Raw genomic sequence first — 24560 nt, forward strand, 5'->3', positions numbered from 1 at the left:
TTTTCCATTGACGCTATATCTTGATGGAACCTCTCTCCATGTTCATCACTCACATCTGCTGCATTCTCTGGGAAGAAGGACAGATGAGAATGAAGAAAGTGTATCTTCAGTGACATATTGCATCCAAGATCTTGGTAGCATTTGATTAGCCTCTCCACTTTACGCTACGCTCAGGTTCATCCATTGTCGCCTCAAAGTCCTCATCATTTATAAGCTTGCGAATCTGAGGGCCTACAAATATACCCTCTTTAATCTTGGCATCACTAATTTTAGGGAAGATCCCTTTGAGATACTGGAAACATGGCTTGTTATGTTGCAGTGCTTTGGTAAATTGCTTCATTAGGCCTAGTTTTATATGCAGTGGTGGCAAAATGATTTTCTCCTTCTTAACTAGTGGCTCATGAATTACATTATGGCATCCAAGCGTCATAGATTCCCGAGATGGCCATTCTGAGCGTATATAATGTTCTGATCTGGCCCTACTGTCCCACTTGCAAAGAAAGCACATAAATTTTGTGTATTCAGTTTGTAGCCCATTAAGTATGGCTACTACTTTCAAGTCTGCACAAATTAACCACTCATGCTCTTTGTAACTTATGCGGTCTAGAATAAAAGCAAGGTTCTCATATGTCTCTCTTAAAATGACTGAGTAAGCAACTGGAACTGAAGGCATGGTGTTCCCAATGTGCAACAGAACTGCTTTTATGCTGTAAAGGGATCCATCTATGAATAGCCTCCACTCATTGGGTTCATAGGACAGCTCAAGGGCACTGAATAGGCCTCTGATATCATTACAATAAGTCAAGTTGTTTTCCAAAGTGAAGAAATCCTGTAGATTTGCAGAACGCTTCCTAAATACTGTAATTCGAGCTTCTTCATCCAACAGGTGCCATTGTTGCAAACGTGAGGCCAGGAGTTCACTCTGTTGCTTAGTAAGTGTTAGATCACGAACTAGATCATTGAGTTCTGGTTGGGTGATGAGGTGTGGTTTCTTATCAGATTCAAGTTGTGTCGTATACGTTGCATCTTGAGATTCTGAATCGTCTGAGTTGCTCGTGTCATCGCTTGGTAGTTCAGAGGGCGGCTGTGGTACAGGAATATCACTTGAATGTAGAACTGGGCGAATAGCAGACTGAAGATCTGGATACACGATAGATTTCTTGCCTTTTCTGTTGCGACCTGCAGGAAAATAAAATAAAATCAGACTAAAAATGGATACTATTGGTTGTGATCACGTGCAAAAATAGTGGAAGTGCAACTTATTATGTATTTCGATCTTTTTTATTGATACATCTCTTGAAAATATATATAAAAACAGTAAAAAATAAACACTGAACACCCACCTTTAATATCCATTAAGCAGAAGTAGCAATCTGTTGAGTGGTCCTTTGGCTCCCTCCAGACCATTGGTACGCCAAACATGAGGCCAGTCCCTTTGCCTTTCACCCAGGCAGAAAGGGAACTTGTACACCTGACACAACATATGTGAGGTGCCCAGCTTTTGTCCTGGTCACCCACTTTACATCCAAAGTACAGCTCATAAAGTTTCTTTACACGTTGAGTCAACTGTCTCTTGTATTGCCTTAATGTAACTGATCCACATATATAACAAAACTTGTCTGGCGAATTCTTGCATTCTCTAGGCATCTTAACTCTGTATCCTGTTAAGAAAAAAAAACACATAGCTATGTGAAAAATTATATAAATGGTAAAAGCAACAAAAAATACCGTTCAGATAGACATTGCGGGCACTGCTATTTACGAAGAACTGGAGGGTCACAGAAAGAAACGGATGTTATATTCGTGATCTACGCAAAAAAATAACTAGAAAAGGATAGTCTCATTTCCGTTTTTTTTCATTGTTATACAGTGTTATTAATATTAGTATATTCCAAATTTGCCATTATTAGTACACATTAAATTTATCATTAAAAGTACCTTCTAATCTTGTTTTTATTAGTACATTCGAAACTTGACATTATTAGTATGTTGTAAACTTATCATTAGTAAAAAATAAAGTAATTAATAGTACCTTCTAAACTCGTCATTATTAGTTAATTTTGTAGTATCTTCTAAACCTGTCATTGTAAACTTGTCATTGTAAGTACACATCAAAGATATAATTAATAGTACCTTTTAAACTTATCATTAGAATGTTTTATACTTTTCATTATTAGTACACATTAAAGTTATCATTAATAGTACTTTCTAAACTTCTGTATATTCTAAACATGTCTTCATTGGTATATTCTAAACTTGCCATTAATACTTCATATCAATTTTATCATTAATAGGACGTTCTAAAGTTAGCATTATTAGTATATTCTAAACTTGGCAATATTAGTATATGTTAAAGTTTAAACTAGTATATTCTAAACATTCTAAACTTGTCATTATTATTATGTTCTAAACTTATCAATAGTAAAAATTAAAGTCATTAATAGTACCTTCCAAACTTATCACTAACAGTACCCTTTAGGTTTGTAATTTTTAGTATATTCTAAACTCGTCCTTATTAGTTATCATTAATAGCATCATTATCGGAATATTCTAAACGTGTCATTATTTAGTACACATCAAAGATATCATTAATAGTACCTTTTAAACTAGTCTTCATTAGTACACATTAAAATTATCATTAATAATACTTTCCAAATTTCTCATTATACGTATATTCTAAACATGTCTACATTGGAATATTCTAAACTTGTCATTATTAGTATGTTCAAAATTTGCCATTAATAGTTTATATTAAGTATATCATTATTAGTATATTCTAAACTTGGCAATATATGTTAAAGTTGTCATTATTATTATTGTTTAAAGTAGTATATTCTAAAGATGTCGTTATCAGTATATTCAAAACTCATTATTAATAGTATCATCTAATATATTCTTCTAATATATTCTTCTAATATATATAATAGTATATTCTAATATATTCAAAACTCGTCATTATTAATAGTATCTTCTAATCTTTTCATTATTACTATATTCCAGGTTTGACATTATTAGTACACATTAAATCTATCATTAATAGTACCTACTCATCTTGTTTATATTTTTTGTATTTTCTAAAACTAAACTTATTTTTAATGAAAATTAAAGTCGTTAATAGTAACTTCTACACTAATCAATAGAAGTACCCTTTTAACTTTTAATTATTAGTATATTCTAAACTTGTCAATATTATTACACATTAAATTTATCATTATCGTTAAAAAAATTGTCACTGCTAAAATATATTCTAAACTTGTTTTTATTAGTACACATTAAAGTTATCATTAATAGTTCCTTTACAACCTGTCGTCATAAGTATATTCTATATTAGTCATTATTAGTACACAATAAAGATATAAATTGTATTTTCACACCTTTCATTAATAGTATATTCTAAAATTCTAAACATTCTAAACTTGACATTATTAGTATGTTCTAAACTTATCATTATTAAAAATTAAAGTCATTAATAGTACCTTCGAAACTTATCATTAACAGTACCCTTTAAATTTGTAATTATTAGTATATTCTAAACTCGTCATTATTAGTTATCATTAATAGTATCTTCTAAACCTGTCTTTATCGGAATATTCTAAACTTTGTATCCATCAAAGATATCATTGATAGTACCTTTTAAACTTGTCATCATTAGAATGTTCTATACTTTTCATCATTAGTACACATTAAAGTTAGTACACATTAATACACATTAGTACACATTAGTACACATTAATAGTACTTTCCAAATTTCTAATTATACGTATATTCTAAAAATGTCTACATTGGAATATGTTAAACTTGTCATTATTAGTTAAAGTTGTCATTAAACCTTGTCATTATTATTATAGATCGTTATTGGTATATTCAAAACTCGTCATTATTAGTAAACTGATTACTAATAGTATCTTCTAATCTTTTCATTATCACTATATTCCAAGTTTGACATCATTAGTACACATTAGTACACATTAGTACATCATTAGTACACATTAATAGTGCATACTAATCTTGGTTTTATTAGTATTTTCCAAACCTGGTATTATTAGTGTGTTCTAAACTTATTATCAGTGAAACTTAGTCATCAATAGTACCTTCTACACTAATCATTAACAGTGGCCTTTTAACTTGCAATTATTAGTATATTCTAAACTTGCCAAGTTATCATTGTCGTTAAAAACTTGTCACTACTAAAATATATGCTAAGCTTGTTTTTATTAGTACACATTTAAGTTATCATTAATAGCTCCTTTTCAACCTGTCGTTATAAGTATATTCTATATTTGTCAGTATTAGTACACAATAAAGATATTAATTGTATTTTCACACTCTTCATTATTAGTATATTCTAAAATTCTCATTTAGTACACATTAATCTTATCTTTAAAAATGCCTTTTAATCTTGTTTTTATTGTTATATTCTATTTATTCATTATTACTATTTATAGTACCTTCTAATTTTTTTGTATATTCTAAACTTATCATTAGTTCATATTAACGTTATCATTATTAGTACCTTTTAAACTTATCATTATTGGTATATTCTAAATTCTAAACTTATCATTATTAGTACATATCATAGTTAACAATTATAGTAACATCTGAACTTGTTATTATTAGTATATTCTAATCTTAACAGTACCTTCTAAACTTCTTATTATTACGTGCAATTATTGGTACACATTAAAGATATCATTCAATAGGATCTTTTAAAGATATCATTATTGCTATATTTTAAACATGTCAATATTAGTTTCTTCGAAACTTGTCATTATTTTTCATTCTAAACTATATTATTTGTATACTTTACAGTATTAGTTTACTCTAAAGTTATCATTAATAGTACTTTCTAAACTTGTCATTACCAGTATATTCTAAACTTGTTATTATTACTCAACTTTAATGTTATCATAGTTCCTTATATAATTGTCATTTTTAGTGTATTCTAAACATCTCATTATTGGTACACATTAAAGTTATCATTAATAGTACCTACCCGGACTTTATTTGTATATCCTAAACTTAATAATAGTATACTCTAAATATGTCATTATTAGTTTACTTTAAAGGTACTATTAATAGTACCATTAACCTGTCATTACTAGTACACATAAAAGATATCGTTAAAAGTGCATTCTAAAATTGTCATTATTAGCTTATTCTAAACTTATTATTGGTATATTCTATACTTTTCATTTTCAGAACACATTAAAGTTATTATTTATAGCTTATAAATTTGTATTTGCATTTGTATTTGTATTTGTTTTGTATTTTTGTATGTATTTTTTATATTTTGTATATTCGTATTTTGTAGTTTTTGTATTTATTAGTATAACATTAACGTTATCATTGATAACTTTTCATTCTAAGCTTGACAATGATAGTATCTTCTAAACTTCTCATTATTACTATATTCTAAACTTGTCACTTGTCACTTGTCACGAACTTGCTTATTATTAGTACAAATTAAAGTTATCTTGAACAGTACCCTTTAAAATTGTAATTATTGGTATATTCTAATTTTTCCATTATCAGTACACTTACCTGTACCTTTAAACCTCTTTATTAGTATATTGTAAATTTCTGATTATTAGTACACATTAAAGTTATTATTAGTAATACCTTCTAAACTTGTCAAAGTTAAATGCATTATTAATATATCTTTTAAACTAGTCACTATTAGTATATTACAAACTGGCCATTATTAGTAAAGTCATTGTTGGTACATTCTAGTCTTTCAATTATTAGTAAACATAAAAGTTATCATTAACTGTGCCTTGCATCATAAGTATATTGTAAACTTGTAACATTAAAGCTATTATAAATTATACCTTATAAACTTGATATTATTTGTATATTACAAAATTGCCATTACTAGTATATTCTAAATTTGTCACTACTAAACTTTTCACAATTAGAATATTATAAATTTGTCCCTATTAATACACATTATAATGATATTCTATGGTTGTCATTGTTAGTATATTCTAAACTTCTCATTATTAGTACAAATCAAATTTTTCAATATTAGTACATATAAAAATATTTAATAGAGCCTTCTGAAATAGCCATTATTAAAACATTAAAGTTATTATAAATATAGTTTTCTAACATTTTGATTATTAGTACACTATCGAAATTAATATATTCTAAACTTGTTATTACTAGTACACATTAAAGTTATCATTAATAATACCTTCTAAACTTGTCATAATTAGAATATCATAAATTTGTCCCTATTAATATACATTATGCTGATATTCTATCGCTGTCATTGTTAGTATATTCTAAACTTTTCATTATTAAGACAGATAAAATTATTCAGTATGAGTACATATCAAAGATATTTAATAGAACCTTCTAAAAATGCCATTATTAAAAAATTAAAGTTATTGTAAATATCATTTTCTAAAATTGTGATTATTGATTATTGTTGCATATATCATTAATAGTACTATCGACACTATTCATTATTAATATATTCTAAACTTTTGATATTAAATTTATCATCAATAGTTCCGACTGAATATGTTATTCTTAGTATATTCTAAACTTGTTATCAGTGCATATTAAAGTTATCATTAAAAGTATATTCTAAACATGTCATTAATAGTTTTTTTTTGTAAAATTTTCACTGTTAGTACTCATTAAAGTAATTATTAGTACACATTAAATATTTTGATAATAGTACCTGCTAAACGCTATATTATTTTTATAAATTTCCCATATTATCATAAATTAAATTTTTCATTGGTTTTGAATATACTAACAATGACATGTTTAGACGACAAAACTAATGATAACTTTAATATGTATTAATACTCAAAAGTTTAGAATATATTAATAATGACAAGTTTAGGATAATGATAAACTCGGAATATATTATTATTACCAAGTTTAGAATATACTAATAATGGTAAGGATACAAGGTCCTAGTAATGATAACTTCAATGTATACTAATAAAGTTTAGAATACCAAAGAAGATATGTTTAGTATTTACTAATAGTGATGTTTCGAATTTACGAACAATGACAACTTAAGAAAGTATTGCTAGTTATAACTAATGTGTACTAATAATGAGGGTTTAGAATATACAATTGACAAGCTTTAATGTTTGCTAATAATGACAAGTGTTGAATATACCAAAAATGACAAATTTAGAATATGCTAACAAATTTAGAAGGTATCATTAATGAAAAATTTACTATGTACGAGCTTACAATATACTAAGAACCACAAGTTTACGATAATGACATAATTAGAGTATACTAATGATAAGCTTAGAAGATTCATGATAACTTTAATGTGGAAAAATTTAGAATAAGTTGATAATGGAAAGTATAGAAATTACTAAAAATGACAACTTTAGAAGGTTCTATATATGATAACTATAATTTGTACTAATAATGACAAACTTGCATTATAAAAAAAATTAGTCTTCTGATAATTAACATTTGGTATATACTAATAATGACAAGTTTAAAGGCACTATTAATGATAACTTGAATATGTACACATATTCACATGTTATTATATGTTATCATTGACATGTTATTATAATACATGTATTATGTACACATAATCACATGTTTACAATATTGTAATAAAGAATAAAATATTAGATTAATAATAATGTTAATGTGTAGCAATAATGACACATTTTAATTATATTGATAATGCAAAGTTTTGCAAATACTAATAATAGCATAATTAGAAATTGCTATTAATGATAACTATAATATGTACTAATAATGGTTAGTTTTGAAAAAAGCTAACAATGTCATATTAAAAAGCCAGTAATAATGGTAACTTTAACATGTACTAATACTCACAATTTTAGAATATACTAATAATGACAAGTTTTAAATAATTATAAACTTTGGAATATATTAGTATTGTCCTAATAATGATAACTTTAATGTGTACTAAAAATGACAAGTTTAGAATAATAAAGAAGATATGTTAGTATGTACTAATACTGATATTTTTCGAATATACGTACAATGACTTTAGAAAGTATTGTTAATGATAACTTTAACGTGTACTAATAAAGAGATACTTTTAATGATAACTTAAAAATGTGTTAATAATAACAAGTTTATAATATACAAAAATTAACAAGGTACTATTGATAATAAATTGAATGTGTACTAAAATAACAAATTTAGAAAGATACTATTAATGATAACTTTAATGTGTAGTTACAAAGGTACTACTAATAACTTTAATTTGTACTAATAATGACAAGTTTAAAATGCAGTAACAATGACAAGTTCAGAAAGTTCTATTACTGTAAACTTTAATAAAATCCAATATTGACAAATCTAGAAAACACCAATTATGAGAAGTTTAAATTATACTAAAATGAGATGTTTAGAAGGTACCATTAATGATAACTTATATGGCAAATGGCAAATGACGACAAAATTAGAATATACTAATGAAAAGTTAAGAAACTACTCTTAATGATAACTTCAATGTGTACTAATACTGTCAAGATTATGATATGCTAGTAATCAGAAATTTGAAAGGTACAGTAAAAATGTATAAAAAATGGCATGTTTAGAAGAAAACTTTAGAAGATAAATTTAGAATATAAGTTTACTATAATAATAATGGCGATTTTTGAAGGTGCTAATATGTGGTAATGTGGTAATATTGACAAGTTTAGAATACATTAAAAATAGCATTTTGTAATATACAAGTAACGATAAGTTCAGACTGTACCTTAATGACAACTTTTAGAAGGTACTATTAATGATAACTTTAATGTGTACTAATATAAACAAAGCACTATAAGGGTAAGTTTAGAAGGTACTATAATTGATAACGTTAACTTGTACTAATAACGACAAGCTTGGAATATACTAATAATGCCAAGTTTAGAAGGTACTATTAAGGATAACTTTAATGTCTATTAATAGTGATAAGTTTAGTGTATACTATTAACGAGAAGTTTAGAATATACTAATAATGACAAGTTTGGAAAGCACTATTAAAGATAAAATCTATGCGAAATGACAATGAAAAGTTTAGAATATGACGAGGTATAATTTCATTCATAATAAAATGGAAAATTTAGAAAGAAAACGTATAGCGTTTAGCAGGTGTATTATTAAATCTTTGATATGTACTAATAATTACTTTAATGAGTACTTAAAGTGACAAATTTACAAAATACTAGTAATGGCATGTTTAGAATATACTTTTAATGATAACTTTAATATGCACTGATAGTAACAAGTTTAGAATATACCAAGAATATCCTCTGCAATTGCCATTATTAGTGCATATTAAAGTTATCATTAATAGTACCTTCTAAACTTGCCCTTATTAGTACAAATTATGTGATTATTAGTACACTTGAGTACACATTAGAATTATCATTAATAGTGCTTTCTAAACATGTAATTATCTTTCATATTCTAAGCTATTGGTAAACTTTAAAGTTATCATTAGTAGAATGTCCTAAAATTTCATTATTAGCATATTCTGAAATTGTCATTAATAGTACACATTAAAGTTATCATTCATAGTAACTTTAATCTGATCATTATTTGTATTGTAAGCTTGTCATTATTAGTATGTTCTCAACTTATTATTATAAGTATATTCTTAACGTATCATTATTACTATTCATTAGACTTACCATTAACAGTACTTTCTAAGCTTGTTATTATTTGTAATATTATAAACTTAACCATAATAGTGTATTTTCAACTTTCATAATATTTTCTAATATTTGTTATTATCAGTATTCTCTCTAATTGCGATCATTAGTGCATATTAAAGTTATCATTAATAGTACCTTCTAAACTTGTCGTTATTAGTATATTCTAAACATGTGATTATGAGTTTATATTAGATTTATCATTAATAGTACTTTCTCAACATGTACTTTCATTCTAAGGTTGCCACTATTGGTACACTTTAAGGTTATCATTAATAGAATATTCTAAAATTTCATTATCAGTATCTTCTAACTTTGTCATTAATAGTACACTTTAAAGTTCTCATTATTAGTATTAGTTATTATTAAGAGTATCTTGTAACTTGTCATTATTAGTATCTTCTATACTTGTCATTATAAGTATATTCTTAACGTATCATAATCACTATACATTAAACTTACCATTGATAGTACTTTCTAAACTTGTCATTATTAGTATGTTATAACTTTTATAGTTAGTACACATTAATGTTATCATTAATAGTAGCCTCAAACTTGTATAACCTTGTATATTCTAAAGTTGTCATTCTTAGTACATATTTAAGTTATTATTAAAAGAATCTTCTGATTTTGTCGTTATTGGTATATCCTAAACTAAAAATTATCATTAATACCATAATCTTAATTTGTCATTATTAGTACACATTAAAGTTTTTATAAGAAGTACCTAAAAGTGTCATTAATCGTATATTCTAAACTTGTCATTACTAGAACATATTAAAGTTATCATTGATAACTATATATATATATATTTGTAGTTTTTTATTTGTTTGTATTTATTAATATAACATTAATGTTATCATTGATAATATTTTCCAAACTTTTCATTATTAGTGCATTCTAAAGTTGTCAATGATAGTGCTTCTAAATTTCTCATTATTACTATATTCTAAACTTGTCACTATTAGTACACATTAAAGATCTCAATAGTACCTTCTAAAATTGTTATCATTACCATATTCTAAACTTTTTATCATTAGTACACATTAAATTCATTAGAGTGCATTCTAAACTTGTCTTTATTAGTGTATTACAAACTTACTTATTATTAGTACAAATTACTCTTTAAACTTGTAATTATTGGTACATTCTAATCTTTCCATTATTAGTACACATACCTGTACCTTCTAAACCTCTGATTATTAATAATACCTTCTAAACTTGTCAAAGTTAAATGCATTATTAACATATCTTTAAAACAAGTCATTATTAGTATATTACAAACTTGCCATTATTAGTATCTTTTAATCTTTCCATTATTAGTACAAATAAAAGTTATCATTAACTGTGCCTTGCATTATAAGTATATTGTAAACTTGTCACATTAAAGCTATTATTGATAATACCTTCTAAACTTGTACATGTTATTCTTAGTATATTCTAAACTTGTTACAAATAGTTATCATTATCATATCATTACTAGTATTTTGTAAACTTTTCACTATTAGTACTCATTTAAGTAATTATTAGTACACATTAAAGATTTTATTAATAGTACCTGTTAAACACTATCCGTTTTTTGTCAATTTCCCATGATGTTATAAATCAATTTTTCATTAACATGTAAACTTGTCATATTCTAAACTTTTCATTATCATTTCACATAGATTTATCTCTAATAGTGCTTTCGAAACTTCACATTAATAGTATATACTAAACTTACCACTATTAGTAGACATTAAAGTTATCCTTAATAGTACCTTCTAAACTTGGCATTATTAGTATATTCTAAGCTTGTATTTATGAGTACAAGTTAACGTTATTAATTATAGTACCTTTTAAACTTACCCTTATTAGTAAATAGTACTTTTTTATGTTAGTACACATTAAAGTTATCATTAATAGTACTTTCTAAAAGTTGTCATTAAGGTACCTTCTGAACTCATCTTTTATATATTACAAAAATGTGTATTTAGTGTATTCTAAATTTGTCATTATTACCACATTAGCACATATTAAATCTAACCGTAATATTACAAAATTGTCATTACTAGCATATTCTAAATTTGTCATTATTAGTGCACATTAAAGTTATCATGCAATAGTACCTTCTAAACTTGTCATTATTAGTATATTCGATACACGTTAAAATTATCATTAATAATACCTTCTAAACTTGTCATAATTAGAATATTATTAGTAATGACATGTTTAGAAGGTTACATTAAGGATAACGTTAATGTGTAGTAATAATGACACGTTTAAAATATACTATTAAACTTCTCATTTTAATATTAGCAATACTTGCCATTGTTAGTATATTCTAAACTTTTCATTATTATTACACATTAAAGTTTTCATTAATAGTACCTTCTAAACTTCTCAATGTAGGTATATTCTAAACATGCCATTATTAGCATATTATAACTTTTCATTTTTGGAATACCTTATAGCTATCAGTAATAGTTCCTTCTAAACCAGTTACTATTTGTATATTCTAAACTTATCATAATTAGTAGACAGGAAAATTTCATTTTTAAAAAGTTGCTATTATCGTTATATGATAAACTTTTCATTAATAAAACAAATTAAAGTTATTTTTATTAGTACCTTCTAAACTTATCACTATTGGTATATTCTAAAATTCTCATTATTAGCACTCATTAACAGTGCCTTCAGAACCTATATATTAGTATATTCTAAGCTTGTCATTTTAGAACACATTAGATTTATCTCTAATAGTACCTTCTAAACTTGTCATTATTATCATATTATAGTTAACAGTTATAGCAACTTCTCAACTTGTTATTATTAGCATATTCTAAACTTTCATTATTAGTACACATGAAAGTTTTCATTAACAGTACTTTCTAAACTTCTCATTATTACGTGTCATTATTTGTACATATTTAAGTTATCATTAATAGGATCCTTTAAACTTATCATTATTGCTATATTTTAAACATGTGAGTATTACATTCTTCTAAACTTGTCATTATCTTTTATTCTAAACGTTTTATTGCTTGTATTTCATTAACAGTACCTTCTAAACTTCTCATTATTACGTGCCATTATTAATTCATATTTAAGTTATCATTAATAGGATCTTTTCAGTTTATGATTATTGCTATATCTTAAACATGTCGATATTAGATTCTTCTAAAGTTGTCATTACCTTTTATTCTCAACATTATATTACTTGTGTATTCTAAGCTTGTCACTATTAGAGTTATCATTAATAGTACTTTCATATTCTAAGCTTGTCATTAATCCTTAATCTGATCATTATTAGTATGTTCTATAATTATCATTATTAGTATTAGTTATCATCAACAGTATCTTGTAAACTTATTATTAGTATGTTCCATATACATTAAACTTACCATTAACAGTACTTTCTAAACTTGTCATTATTAGTATATTACAAACTTACCCATTATAGTATATTCTCAACTTTCATAATTAGTACACATTATAAGTAGTTTCCAAACTTGTATAAACTTGTATATTCTATAGTTGTCACTCTTACTCCATATTTAAGTTATTATTAAAAGAATCTTCTGATCTTGTCGTTATTGGTATATCCTAAACTTGTCATTAATAGCACTCGTTAATACCATAATCTTAACTTGTCATTAAAGTTTTATTAGTTGTACCTAAAAAGTGTCATTAATCGTATATCTTATCATTACTAGAACATATTAAAGTTATTATTGATAATTCCTTTTCAACTTGTCATTATTAGTATAATTCAAACATTAATTAGTAATCATTATTACCTGTTATTGTTAGTCACTATTCAAAAACTCTAAACTTTTCATTATTAGTACACATTAAAGTTTCAATTAATTGTACCTTTTGAATATGACATTATGACATTAAACTTGTCATAATTCTAAACTTTCTTTAATCGTACATGTTAAAGAGAATATTTTAATCTTGTCAATATCAATATACGTTAAAATTATTATTACTATTATATTCTAATCTTGACAACACAATAAAGTCATTAAAAGTACCGATTATTACCACTTTCTAAATTTGTCATCATTTGTGCAAATAAAATTTATCATTAATCGCAAACTTCTAAATTTGTTATTATTAGCAAACTCTGGGGGTTTTCACAAATATTACCTTCTAAACTTGTCATCATTAGTATATTCTAAACATGCCATTATTAGTATATTCTAATAATTCTTAGTATATTCTAAACTCGTAAATATTAATCAACATTAATAGTATCTTCTAAACCTGTCATTACTAGAATATTCTAATTATTTCATTATTAGTACACATCAAATATATCATTAATAGTACCTTTTAAACCTGTCACTATTAGAGTGTTCCATACTCTCCATTATTAGTTCACATTAAAGTTATCATTAATAGTACTTTCTAGACTTCTCATTATACGTATATTATCAACATGTCAATATTGGTATATTCTAAATATGTCTTCAGTGATGTATCTAAACTTGTCATTATTAGTATGTTGAAAACTTGTCATAATATATCATATGAAATTTATCATTAATAGGACGTTATCATTAGTATATTATAAGCTTAGCAGTATGCTAAAGTTGCCATTATTCTAACTTTGTCATTATCATAATTTAAACTAGTATATTCTAAACATGTCATTAATAGTATATTCAACTTTCATATTTTCTAATATTTGTTATTATCAGTGCATATTATTATTATGCCATTATTAGTGCATATTAAAGTTATCATTAATAGTACCTTCTAAACTTATCGATATTAGTATATTCTAAACATGTGATTATGAGTACATATTAGAGTTATCATTAATAGTACTTTCTCAACATGTACTTGCATATTCTAAGGTTAAAGTTATCATTAATAAAATATTCTAAAATTTCATTATTAGTATATTCTAAACTTGTCAATAATAGTATACTTTAAAGTTTTCATTAATAGTATCTTTAATATGATCATTATTAGCATGTTCTATAATATTCTATAATCTTCTAAACCTGGCATTATTAGTGTGTTCTAAACTTATTATTAGTGAAAATTAAGGTTATTAATAGTACCTTATACACTAATCATTAACAGTATCCTTTTAACTTGTAATTATTAGTATATTCTAAACTTATTATTATTATTACTTTATTATTATTATTACTTATTGTATATTCTATTCTAAACTTATTACACATTAAAGTTATCATTATTAGTATTTTCTAAACCTGGCATTATTAGTGTGTTCTAAACTTACTATTAGTGAAAATTAAAGTTATTGATAGTACCTTATACACTAATCATTAACAGTATCCTTTTAACTTATAATTATTAGTATATTCTAAACTTATTACAAATTAAAGTTATTATCGTTAAAAACTTATCACTACTAAACTTTAATCTGCACTAATAAAAACAACTTTAGAATATATATTCCAAACTTGTTTTTATTAGTACACATTTAAGTTATCATTAATAGTTCCTTTTCAACATGTCGTTATAGGTATGTTCTATATTTGTCATTATTAGTACACAATAAATATATTAAGTGTATTTTAACACTCTTCGTTATTAGAATATATTCTATTATTCTCATGATTACTACACATTAATGTTATCTTTAAAAATACCTTCTAATCTTGTTTTTGTTGTCAGTATTAGTATATTCTAATTTTTTTCATTATTACTCCTAGATTTTCTTTATATATTCTAAACTTGTCATTATTAGTTCATATTAACGTTATCATTATTAGTACCTTCTAAACTTATTATTATTAGTATATTCTAAATTCTTAATTCTTTCCATTATTAGTAGTTATACATGTTCCTTCTAAACCTCTTTTTATTAGCATATTGTAAATTTCTGATTATTACACATTAAAGTTCTTATCAAAGTTAAATGCATTATCAATACATCTTTTAAACTAGTCATTATTAGTATATTACAAACTTGCCATTATTAGTATCTTTTAAGTTTTCATTATTAGTATATATTGGCATATTCTAGTCTTTCCATTATTAGTACACATAAAAGTTATCATTAACTGTGCCTTGCATTATCAGTATATTGTAAACTTGTCACATTAAAGCTATACCTTCTAAACTTGACATCATTTGTATATTACAAAATTGCTATTTCTAAATTTATCATTATTAGTGCACATTAAAGTTATCATGCAATAGTACCTTCTAAACTTGTTATTATTAGTATATTCCAAACTTGTTATTACTAGTACACATTAAAGCTATCATATGACCTTCTAAACTTGTCATAATTAGAATATCATAAATTTGTCCCTATTAATATACATTATGCTGATATTCTATGGTTGTCATTGTTAGTATATTCTAAACTTTTCATTATTAACACAGATCAAATTATTCAATATTAGTACATATCAAAGATATTTAATAGAACCTTCTAAAATTGTCATTATTAAAACATATTAAAGTTATTACAAATATAATTTTCTAAAATTTTGATTATTGGTTATTGTTGTATATATCGACAATATTCATTATTAATATATTGTAAACTTTTGATATTAAAGTTATCATCAATAGTTACGACTGAATATATTATTCTTAGTATATTCTAAACTTGTTACTATCAGTGCATATTAAAGTTATCATTAAAAGTATATTCTAAACATGTCATTACTAGTATTTTGTAATTTTTTCACTATTAGTACTCATTAAAGTAATTGTTAGTACACATTAAAGATTTTGATAATAGTACCTGCTAAACGCTATACTTTTTTTTATAAATTTCCCATATCATAAATTAAAATTTCCATTAGTTTTGAATATACTAACAATGACATGTTTAGAAGACACTACTAATGATAACTTTAATGTGTACTAATACTCAAAAGTTTAGAATATAGTAATAGTGACAAGTTTAGGATAATGATAAACTCGAAATATATTATTATTACCAAGTGTAGGATATACTAATAATGGTAAGGATACAAGGTCCTAGTAATGATAACTTCAATGTAAAGTTTAGAATACCAAAGAAGATATGTTTAGTATCTCCTAATAGTGATGTTTCGAATTTACGAACAATGACAACTTTTAAATAAAAACTTTAATGTTTTCTGATCATTAATGTTTGGTATATACTAATAATGACAAGTTTAAAGGCACTATTAATGATACCTTGAATATGTGCACATATTCACATGTTATCATATGTTATTCACATGTTATTATAATACATTATTATGTACACATAATCACATGATTACAATAGTGTAATAAAGTTTAAAAGGTTATATTGATAATAATGTTAATGTGTAGCAATAATGACACGTTTTAATTATATTGATAATGTAAAGTTTAATAAATACTAATACTAACATAATTAGAAGTTGCTATCGATGATAACTATAATACGTACTAATAATGATTAGTTTTGAAAAAAGCTAACAATGTCATTTTAAAAAGCCAGTAATAATGGTAACTTTAACATGTATTAATACTCACAATGTTAGAATATACTAATAATGACAAGTTTTAAATAATTATAAAATTTGGAATATATTAGTATTGCCAAGTTTAGAATATACTAATAATGGTCCTAATAATGACAACTTTAATGTGTACTAATAATAACAAGTTTAGAATAATAAAGAAGATATGTTAGTATATACTAATACTGATATTTTTCGAATATACGAACAATGACAACTTTAGAAAGTATTGTTAATGATAACTTAAACGTGCTTTTAATGATAACTCAGATATGTGTTAATAATAACAAGTTTATAATATACAAAAATTGACAAGTGTAGAGGGTACTATTGATAATGAATTGAATGTGTACCAAAATGACAAATTTAGAAAGACACTATTAATGATAACTTTAATGTGTAGTTACAAAGACAAGTTTATAAAGTACTATTAATGATAACTTTAATGTGTACTAATAATGACAAGTTTAAAATGCAGTAACAATGACAAGTTCAGAAAGTTATAAACTTTAATAAATTCCAATATTGACAAATATAAAAAACACCAATAATGAGAAGTTTAAATCATACTAAAAATGAGATGTTTAGAATGTGCTATTAATGATAACTTATATGGCAAATGGCAAATGATAAGTTTAGAACATACTAATGAAAAGTTAAAGTTAATGATAACTTCAATGTGTACTAATACTGTCAAGATTATGATATGCTAGTAATCACAAATTTGAAAAATACAGTAGAAATATATATAAAAAATGGCATATTTAGAAGAAAACTTTAGAAGATAAATTTAGAATATACTGATAATAACAAGTTTAATATAATAATAATGGCGATTTTAGAAGGTGCTAATATGTGGTAATGTGGTAATATTGACAAGTTTAGAATACTTTAAAAATAGCATTTTTTGTAATATACAAATAAAGATAAGTTCAGACTGTATCTTAATGACAACTTTTAGAAGGTACTATTAATGATAACTTTAATATAAACAAAGCACTATATACTAATAAGGGTAAGTTTAGAAGGTACTATAATCGATAACGTTAACTTGTACTAATAACGACAAGCTTGGAATATACTAATAATGCCAAGTTTAGAAGGTACTATTAAGGATAACTTTAATGTCTATTAATAGTGATAAGTTTAGTATACACTATTAAGTTTAGAATATAATAATAATGACAAGTTTGGAAAGCACTATTAAAGATAAAATCTATGCGAAATGATAATGAAAATTTTAGAATATGACAAAGTATAATTCAATTTATAATAAAATAGCGTTTAGCAGGTACTATTATTAAATATTTAATATGTACTAATAATCACTTTAATGAGTACTAATAGTGAAAAAATTACAAAATACTAGTAATGGCATGTTTAGAATATACTTTTAATTATAACTTTAATATGCATTGATAGTAACAAGTTTAGAATATACTAAGAATATCCTCTACAATTGCCATTATTAGTGCATATTAAAGTTATCATTAATAGTACCTTCTAAACTTGCCCTTATTAGTATTCGAAAAATATCAGTATTAGTAAATACTAACATATCTTCTTTATTAGTAGTATTGATGGCGCAGAAGTAACAATCCGATTCATGGTCAGACGGCTCCCTCCAAACCATCGGAATCCCAAACTTCAGTGAAGTTTTCGTGCCCTTCGTCCACCGCCGGAGGTATTCCACGCACGTCATGCACACCGTGTGCGGTGCCCAGGACTTATCTTGGTCACCCAGCTTGACTTGAAAGTAAGCCTGGTATGCGCGCTTCACAAAGCTTGTGATGCTCTTCCTGTGCATTGACAGCGTGTATTCTCCGCAAATGTAGCAGAAAATGTCAGGATTATTCCTGCATGACCGTCGCGCCGAAGCCATGTCAATACAAATAAGTCAATTAGTCAATTTCAAACAGAAACACACCAGAAGCAACCATTTATATATGAATAATTCGCTATATTCTTCAAGAAAAATAGGATTGAACTCAAAACCCTTCAAATTATCATATGAGCTCGTCAGGTAGGCCTATGGCTGTATCTCAAAAAGTTGACCTGATTGAGCAAAACCAATGTGATATTCGGACTCAGAACACCAAATTTAGTCTAAATTATAGTACCCTTTAGGTTTGTAATTTTTAGTATATTCTAAACTCGTTATTATTAGTTATCATTAATAGCATCATTATCAGAATATTCTAAACGTGTCATTATTTAGTACACATCAAAGATATCATTAATAGTACCTTTTAAACTAGTCTTCATTAGTACACATTAAAATTATCATTAATAATACTTTCCAAATTTCTCATTATACGTATATTCTAAACATGTCTACATTGGAATATTCTAAACTTGTCATTATTAGTATGTTCAAAATTTGCCATTAATAGTTTATATTAAGTATATCATTATTAGTTAAAGTTGTCATTATTATTATTGTTTAAAGTAGTATATTCTAAAGATGTCGTTATCAGTATATTCAAAACTCATTATTAATAGTATCATCTAATATATTCTTCTAATATATTCTTCTAATATATATAATAGTATATTCTAATATATTCAAAACTCGTCATTATTAATAGTATCTTCTAATCTTTTCATTATTACTATATTCCAGGTTTGACATTATTAGTACACATTAAATCTATCATTAATAGTACCTACTCATCTTGTTTATATTTTTTGTATTTTCTAAAACTAAACTTATTTTTAATGAAAATTAAAGTCGTTAATAGTAACTTCTACACTAATCAATAGAAGTACCCTTTTAACTTTTAATTATTAGTATATTCTAAACTTGTCAATATTATTACACATTAAAGTTATCATTATCGTTAAAAAATTGTCACTGCTAAAATATATTCTAAACTTGTTTTTATTAGTACACATTAAAGTTATCATTAATAGTTCCTTTACAACCTGTCGTCATAAGTATATTCTATATTAGTCATTATTAGTACACAATAAAGATATAAATTGTATTTTCACACCCTTCATTAATAGTATATTCTAAAATTCTAAACATTCTAAACTTGACATTATTAGTATGTTCTAAACTTATCATTATTAAAAATTAAAGTCATTAATAGTACCTTCGAAACTTATCATTAACAGTACCCTTTAAATTTGTAATTATTAGTATATTCTAAACTCGTCATTATTAGTTATCATTAATAGTATCTTCTAAACCTGTCTTTATCGGAATATTCTAAACTTTGTATCCATCAAAGATATCATTGATAGTACCTTTTAAACTCGTCATCATTAGAATGTTCTATACTTTCCAAATTTCTAATTATACGTATATTCTAAAAATGTCTACATTGGAATATGTTAAACTTGTCATTATTAGTTAAAGTTGTCATTAAACCTTGTCATTATTATTATAGATCGTTATTGGTATATTCAAAACTCGTCATTATTAGTAAACTGATTACTAATAGTATCTTCTAATCTTTTCATTATCACTATATTCCAAGTGACATCATTAGTACACATTAGTACACATTAGTACATCATTAGTACACATTAATAGTGCATACTAATCTTGGTTTTATTAGTATTTTCCAAACCTGGTATTATTAGTGTGTTCTAAACTTATTATCAGTGAAACTTAGTCATCAATAGTACCTTCTACACTAATCATTAACAGTGGCCTTTTAACTTGCAATTATTAGTATATTCTAAACTTGCCAAGTTATCATTGTCGTTAAAAACTTGTCACTACTAAAATATATGCTAAGCTTGTTTTTATTAGTACACATTTAAGTTATCATTAATAGCTCCTTTTCAACCTGTCGTTATAAGTATATTCTATATTTGTCAGTATTAGTACACAATAAAGATATTAATTGTATTTTCACACTCTTCATTATTAGTATATTCTAAAATTCTCATTTAGTACACATTAATCTTATCTTTAAAAATGCCTTTTAATCTTGTTTTTATTGTTATATTCTATTTATTCATTATTACTATTTATAGTACCTTCTAATTTTTTTGTATATTCTAAACTTATCATTAGTTCATATTAACGTTATCATTATTAGTACCTTTTAAACTTATCATTATTGGTATATTCTAAATTCTAAACTTATCATTATTAGTACATATTATAGTTAACAATTATAGTAACATCTGAACTTGTTATTATTAGTATATTCTAATCTAAACAGTACCTTCTAAACTTCTTATTATTACGTGCAATTATTGGTACACATTAAAGATATCATTCAATAGGATCTTTTAAAGATATCATTATTGCTATATTTTAAACATGTCAATATTAGTTTCTTCGAAACTTGTCATTATTTTTCATTCTAAACTATATTATTTGTATACTTTACAGTATTAGTTTACTCTAAAGTTATCATTAATAGTACTTTCTAAACTTGTCATTACCAGTATATTCTAAACTTATTATTACTCAACTTTAATGTTATCATAGTTCCTTATATAATTGTCATTTTTAGTGTATTCTAAACATCTCATTATTGGTACACATTAAAGTTATCATTAATAGTACCTACCCGGACTTTATTTGTATATCCTAAACTTAATAATAGTATACTCTAAATATGTCATTATTAGTTTACTTTAAAGGTACTATTAATAGTACCATTAACCTGTCATTACTAGTACACATAAAAGATATCGTTAAAAGTGCATTCTAAAATTGTCATTATTAGCTTATTCTAAACTTATTATTGGTATATTCTATACTTTTCATTTTCAGAACACATTAAAGTTATTATTTATAGCTTATAAATTTGTATTTGCATTTGTATTTGTATTTGTTTTGTATTTTTGTATGTATTTTTTATATTTTGTATATTCGTATTTTGTAGTTTTTGTATTTATTAGTATAACATTAACGTTATCATTGATAACTTTTCATTCTAAGCTTGACAATGATAGTATCTTCTAAACTTCTCATTATTACTATATTCTAAACTTGCCACTACTAAACTGTAATGTAAAAGTGTAATGATAGTACCTATCATTACCATATTCTAAACTTTTTATCATCAATACACATTAAATCTATTAGAGTGCATTCTAAACTTGTCTTTATTAATATATCACGAACTTGCTTATTATTAGTACAAATTAAAGTTATCTTGAACAGTACCCTTTAAAATTGTGATTATTGGTATATTCTAATTTTTCCGTTATCAGTACACTTACCTTTACCTTTAAACCTCTTTATTAGTATATTGTAAATTTCTGATTATTAGTACACATTAAAGTTATTATTAGTAATACCTTCTAAACTTGTCAAAGTTAAATGCATTATTAATATATCTTTTAAACTAGTCACTATTAGTATATTACAAACTGGCCATTATTAGTAAAGTCATTGTTGGTATATTCTAGTCTTTCAATTATTAGTAAACATAAAAGTTATCATTAACTGTGCCTTGCATCATAAGTATATTGTAAACTTGTAACATTAAAGCTATTATTAATTATACCTTATAAACTTGATATTATTTGTATATTACAAAATTGCCATTACTAGCATATTCTAAATTTGTACCTATCAGTGCACATTAAAGTTATCATGCAATAGTACCTTCTAAACTTGTCATTATTAAAAAATTCTAAACTTGTTATTACTAGTACACATTAATGTTATCATTAATAATACCTACTAAACTTTTCACAATTAGAATATTATAAATTTGTCCCTATTAATACACATTATAATGATATTCTATGGTTGTCATTGTTAGTATATTCTAAACTTTTCATTATTAGTACAAATCAAATTTTTCAATATTAGTACATGTAAAAATATTTAATAGAACCTTCTGAAATAGCCATTATTAAAACATATTAAAGTTATTATAAATATAGTTTTCTAAAATTTTGATTATTAGTACACTATCGAAATTAATATATTCTAAACTTGTTATTACTAGTTCACATTAAAGTTATCATTAATAATACCTTCTAAACTTGTCATAATTAGAATATCATAAATTTGTCCCTATCAATATACATTATGCTGATATTCTATCGCTGTCATTGTTAGTATATTCTAAACTTTTCATTATTAAGACAGATAAAATTATTCAGTATGAGTACATATCAAAGATATTTAATAGAACCTTCTAAAAATGCCATTATTAAAAAATTAAAGTTATTATAAATATCATTTTCTAAAATTGTGATTATTGATTATTGTTGCATATATCATTAATAGTACTATCGACACTATTCATTATTAATATATTCTAAACTTTTGATATTAAATTTATCATCAATAGTTCCGACTGAATATGTTATTCTTAGTATATTCTAAACTTGTTATCAGTGCATATTAAAGTTATCATTAAAAGTATATTCTAAACATGTCATTAATAGTTTTTTTTGTAAATTTTTCACTGTTAGTACTCATTAAAGTAATTATTAGTACACATTAAATATTTTGATAATAGTACATGCTAAACGCTATATTATTTTTATAAATTTCCCAAATTATCATAAATTCAATTTTTCATTTGTTTTGAATATACTAACAATGACATGTTTAGACGACAAAACTAATGATAACTTTAATATGTATTAATACTCAAAAGTTTAGAATATATTAATAATGACAAGTTTAGGATAATGATAAACTCGGAATATATTATTATTACCAAGTTTAGAATATACTAATAATGGTAAGGATACAAGGTCCTAGTAATGATAACTTCAATGTATACTAATAAAGTTTAGAATACCAAAGAAGATATGTTTAGTATTTACTAATAGTGATGTTTCGAATTTACGAACAATGACAACTTAAGAAAGTATTGCTAGTGATAACTAATGTGTACTAATAATGAGGGTTTAGAATATACAATTGACAAGCTTTAATGTTTGCTAATAATGACAAGTGTTGAATATACCAAAAATGACAAATTTAGAATATGCTAACAAATTTAGAAGGTATCATTAATGAAAAATTTACTATGTACGAGCTTACAATATACTAAGAACCACAAGTTTACGATAATGACATAATTAGAGTATACTAATGATAAGCTTAGAAGATTCATGATAACTTTAATGTGGAAAAATTTAGAATAAGTTGATAATGGAAAGTATAGAAATTACTAAAAAATGACAACTTTAGAAGGTTCTATATATGATAACTATAATTTGTACTAATAATGACAAACTTACATTATAAAAAAAATTAGTCTTCTGATAATTAACATTTGGTATATACTAATAATGACAAGTTTAAAGGCACTATTAATGATAACTTGAATATGTACACATATTCACATGTTATTATATGTTATCATTGACATGTTATTATAATACATGTATTATGTACACATAATCACATGTTTACAATATTGTAATAAAGTTTAAAAGGTTAAATTAATAATAATGTTAATGTGTAGCAATAATGACACATTTTAATTAT

General features: G+C 24.7%; 2 protein-coding genes across 2 annotated transcripts in view; both read right to left on the bottom strand.

Annotated features, from left to right (window-relative positions):
* LOC143023224 (uncharacterized) overlaps positions 1-1734 on the bottom strand; it is a 42100-nt gene extending 40366 nt beyond the window's left edge. The window contains exons 1-2 of the mRNA XM_076181745.1: positions 1344-1734; positions 741-1179 (exon numbers count right to left, since the gene is read on the bottom strand). Of these exons, the coding sequence (XP_076037860.1) occupies positions 741-1179; positions 1344-1683 (779 nt within the window). The 5' untranslated portion in view covers positions 1684-1734. The remainder of the gene's footprint in view (positions 1-740; positions 1180-1343) is intronic.
* A 1562-nt stretch (positions 1735-3296) lies between these two features.
* LOC143023225 (uncharacterized) overlaps positions 3297-24560 on the bottom strand; it is a 113931-nt gene continuing 92667 nt past the window's right edge. Inside the window, exon 4 of the mRNA XM_076181746.1 lies at positions 3297-3303. Coding sequence (XP_076037861.1) covers positions 3297-3303 — 7 coding nt within the window. The remainder of the gene's footprint in view (positions 3304-24560) is intronic.

The sequence above is a fragment of the Oratosquilla oratoria genome, unplaced genomic scaffold (genome assembly GCF_046742065.1).
Source record: "Oratosquilla oratoria isolate Oo_2021 unplaced genomic scaffold, ASM4674206v1 SCAFFOLD45, whole genome shotgun sequence".
Taxonomy (NCBI): Eukaryota; Metazoa; Arthropoda; class Malacostraca; order Stomatopoda; family Squillidae; genus Oratosquilla; species Oratosquilla oratoria.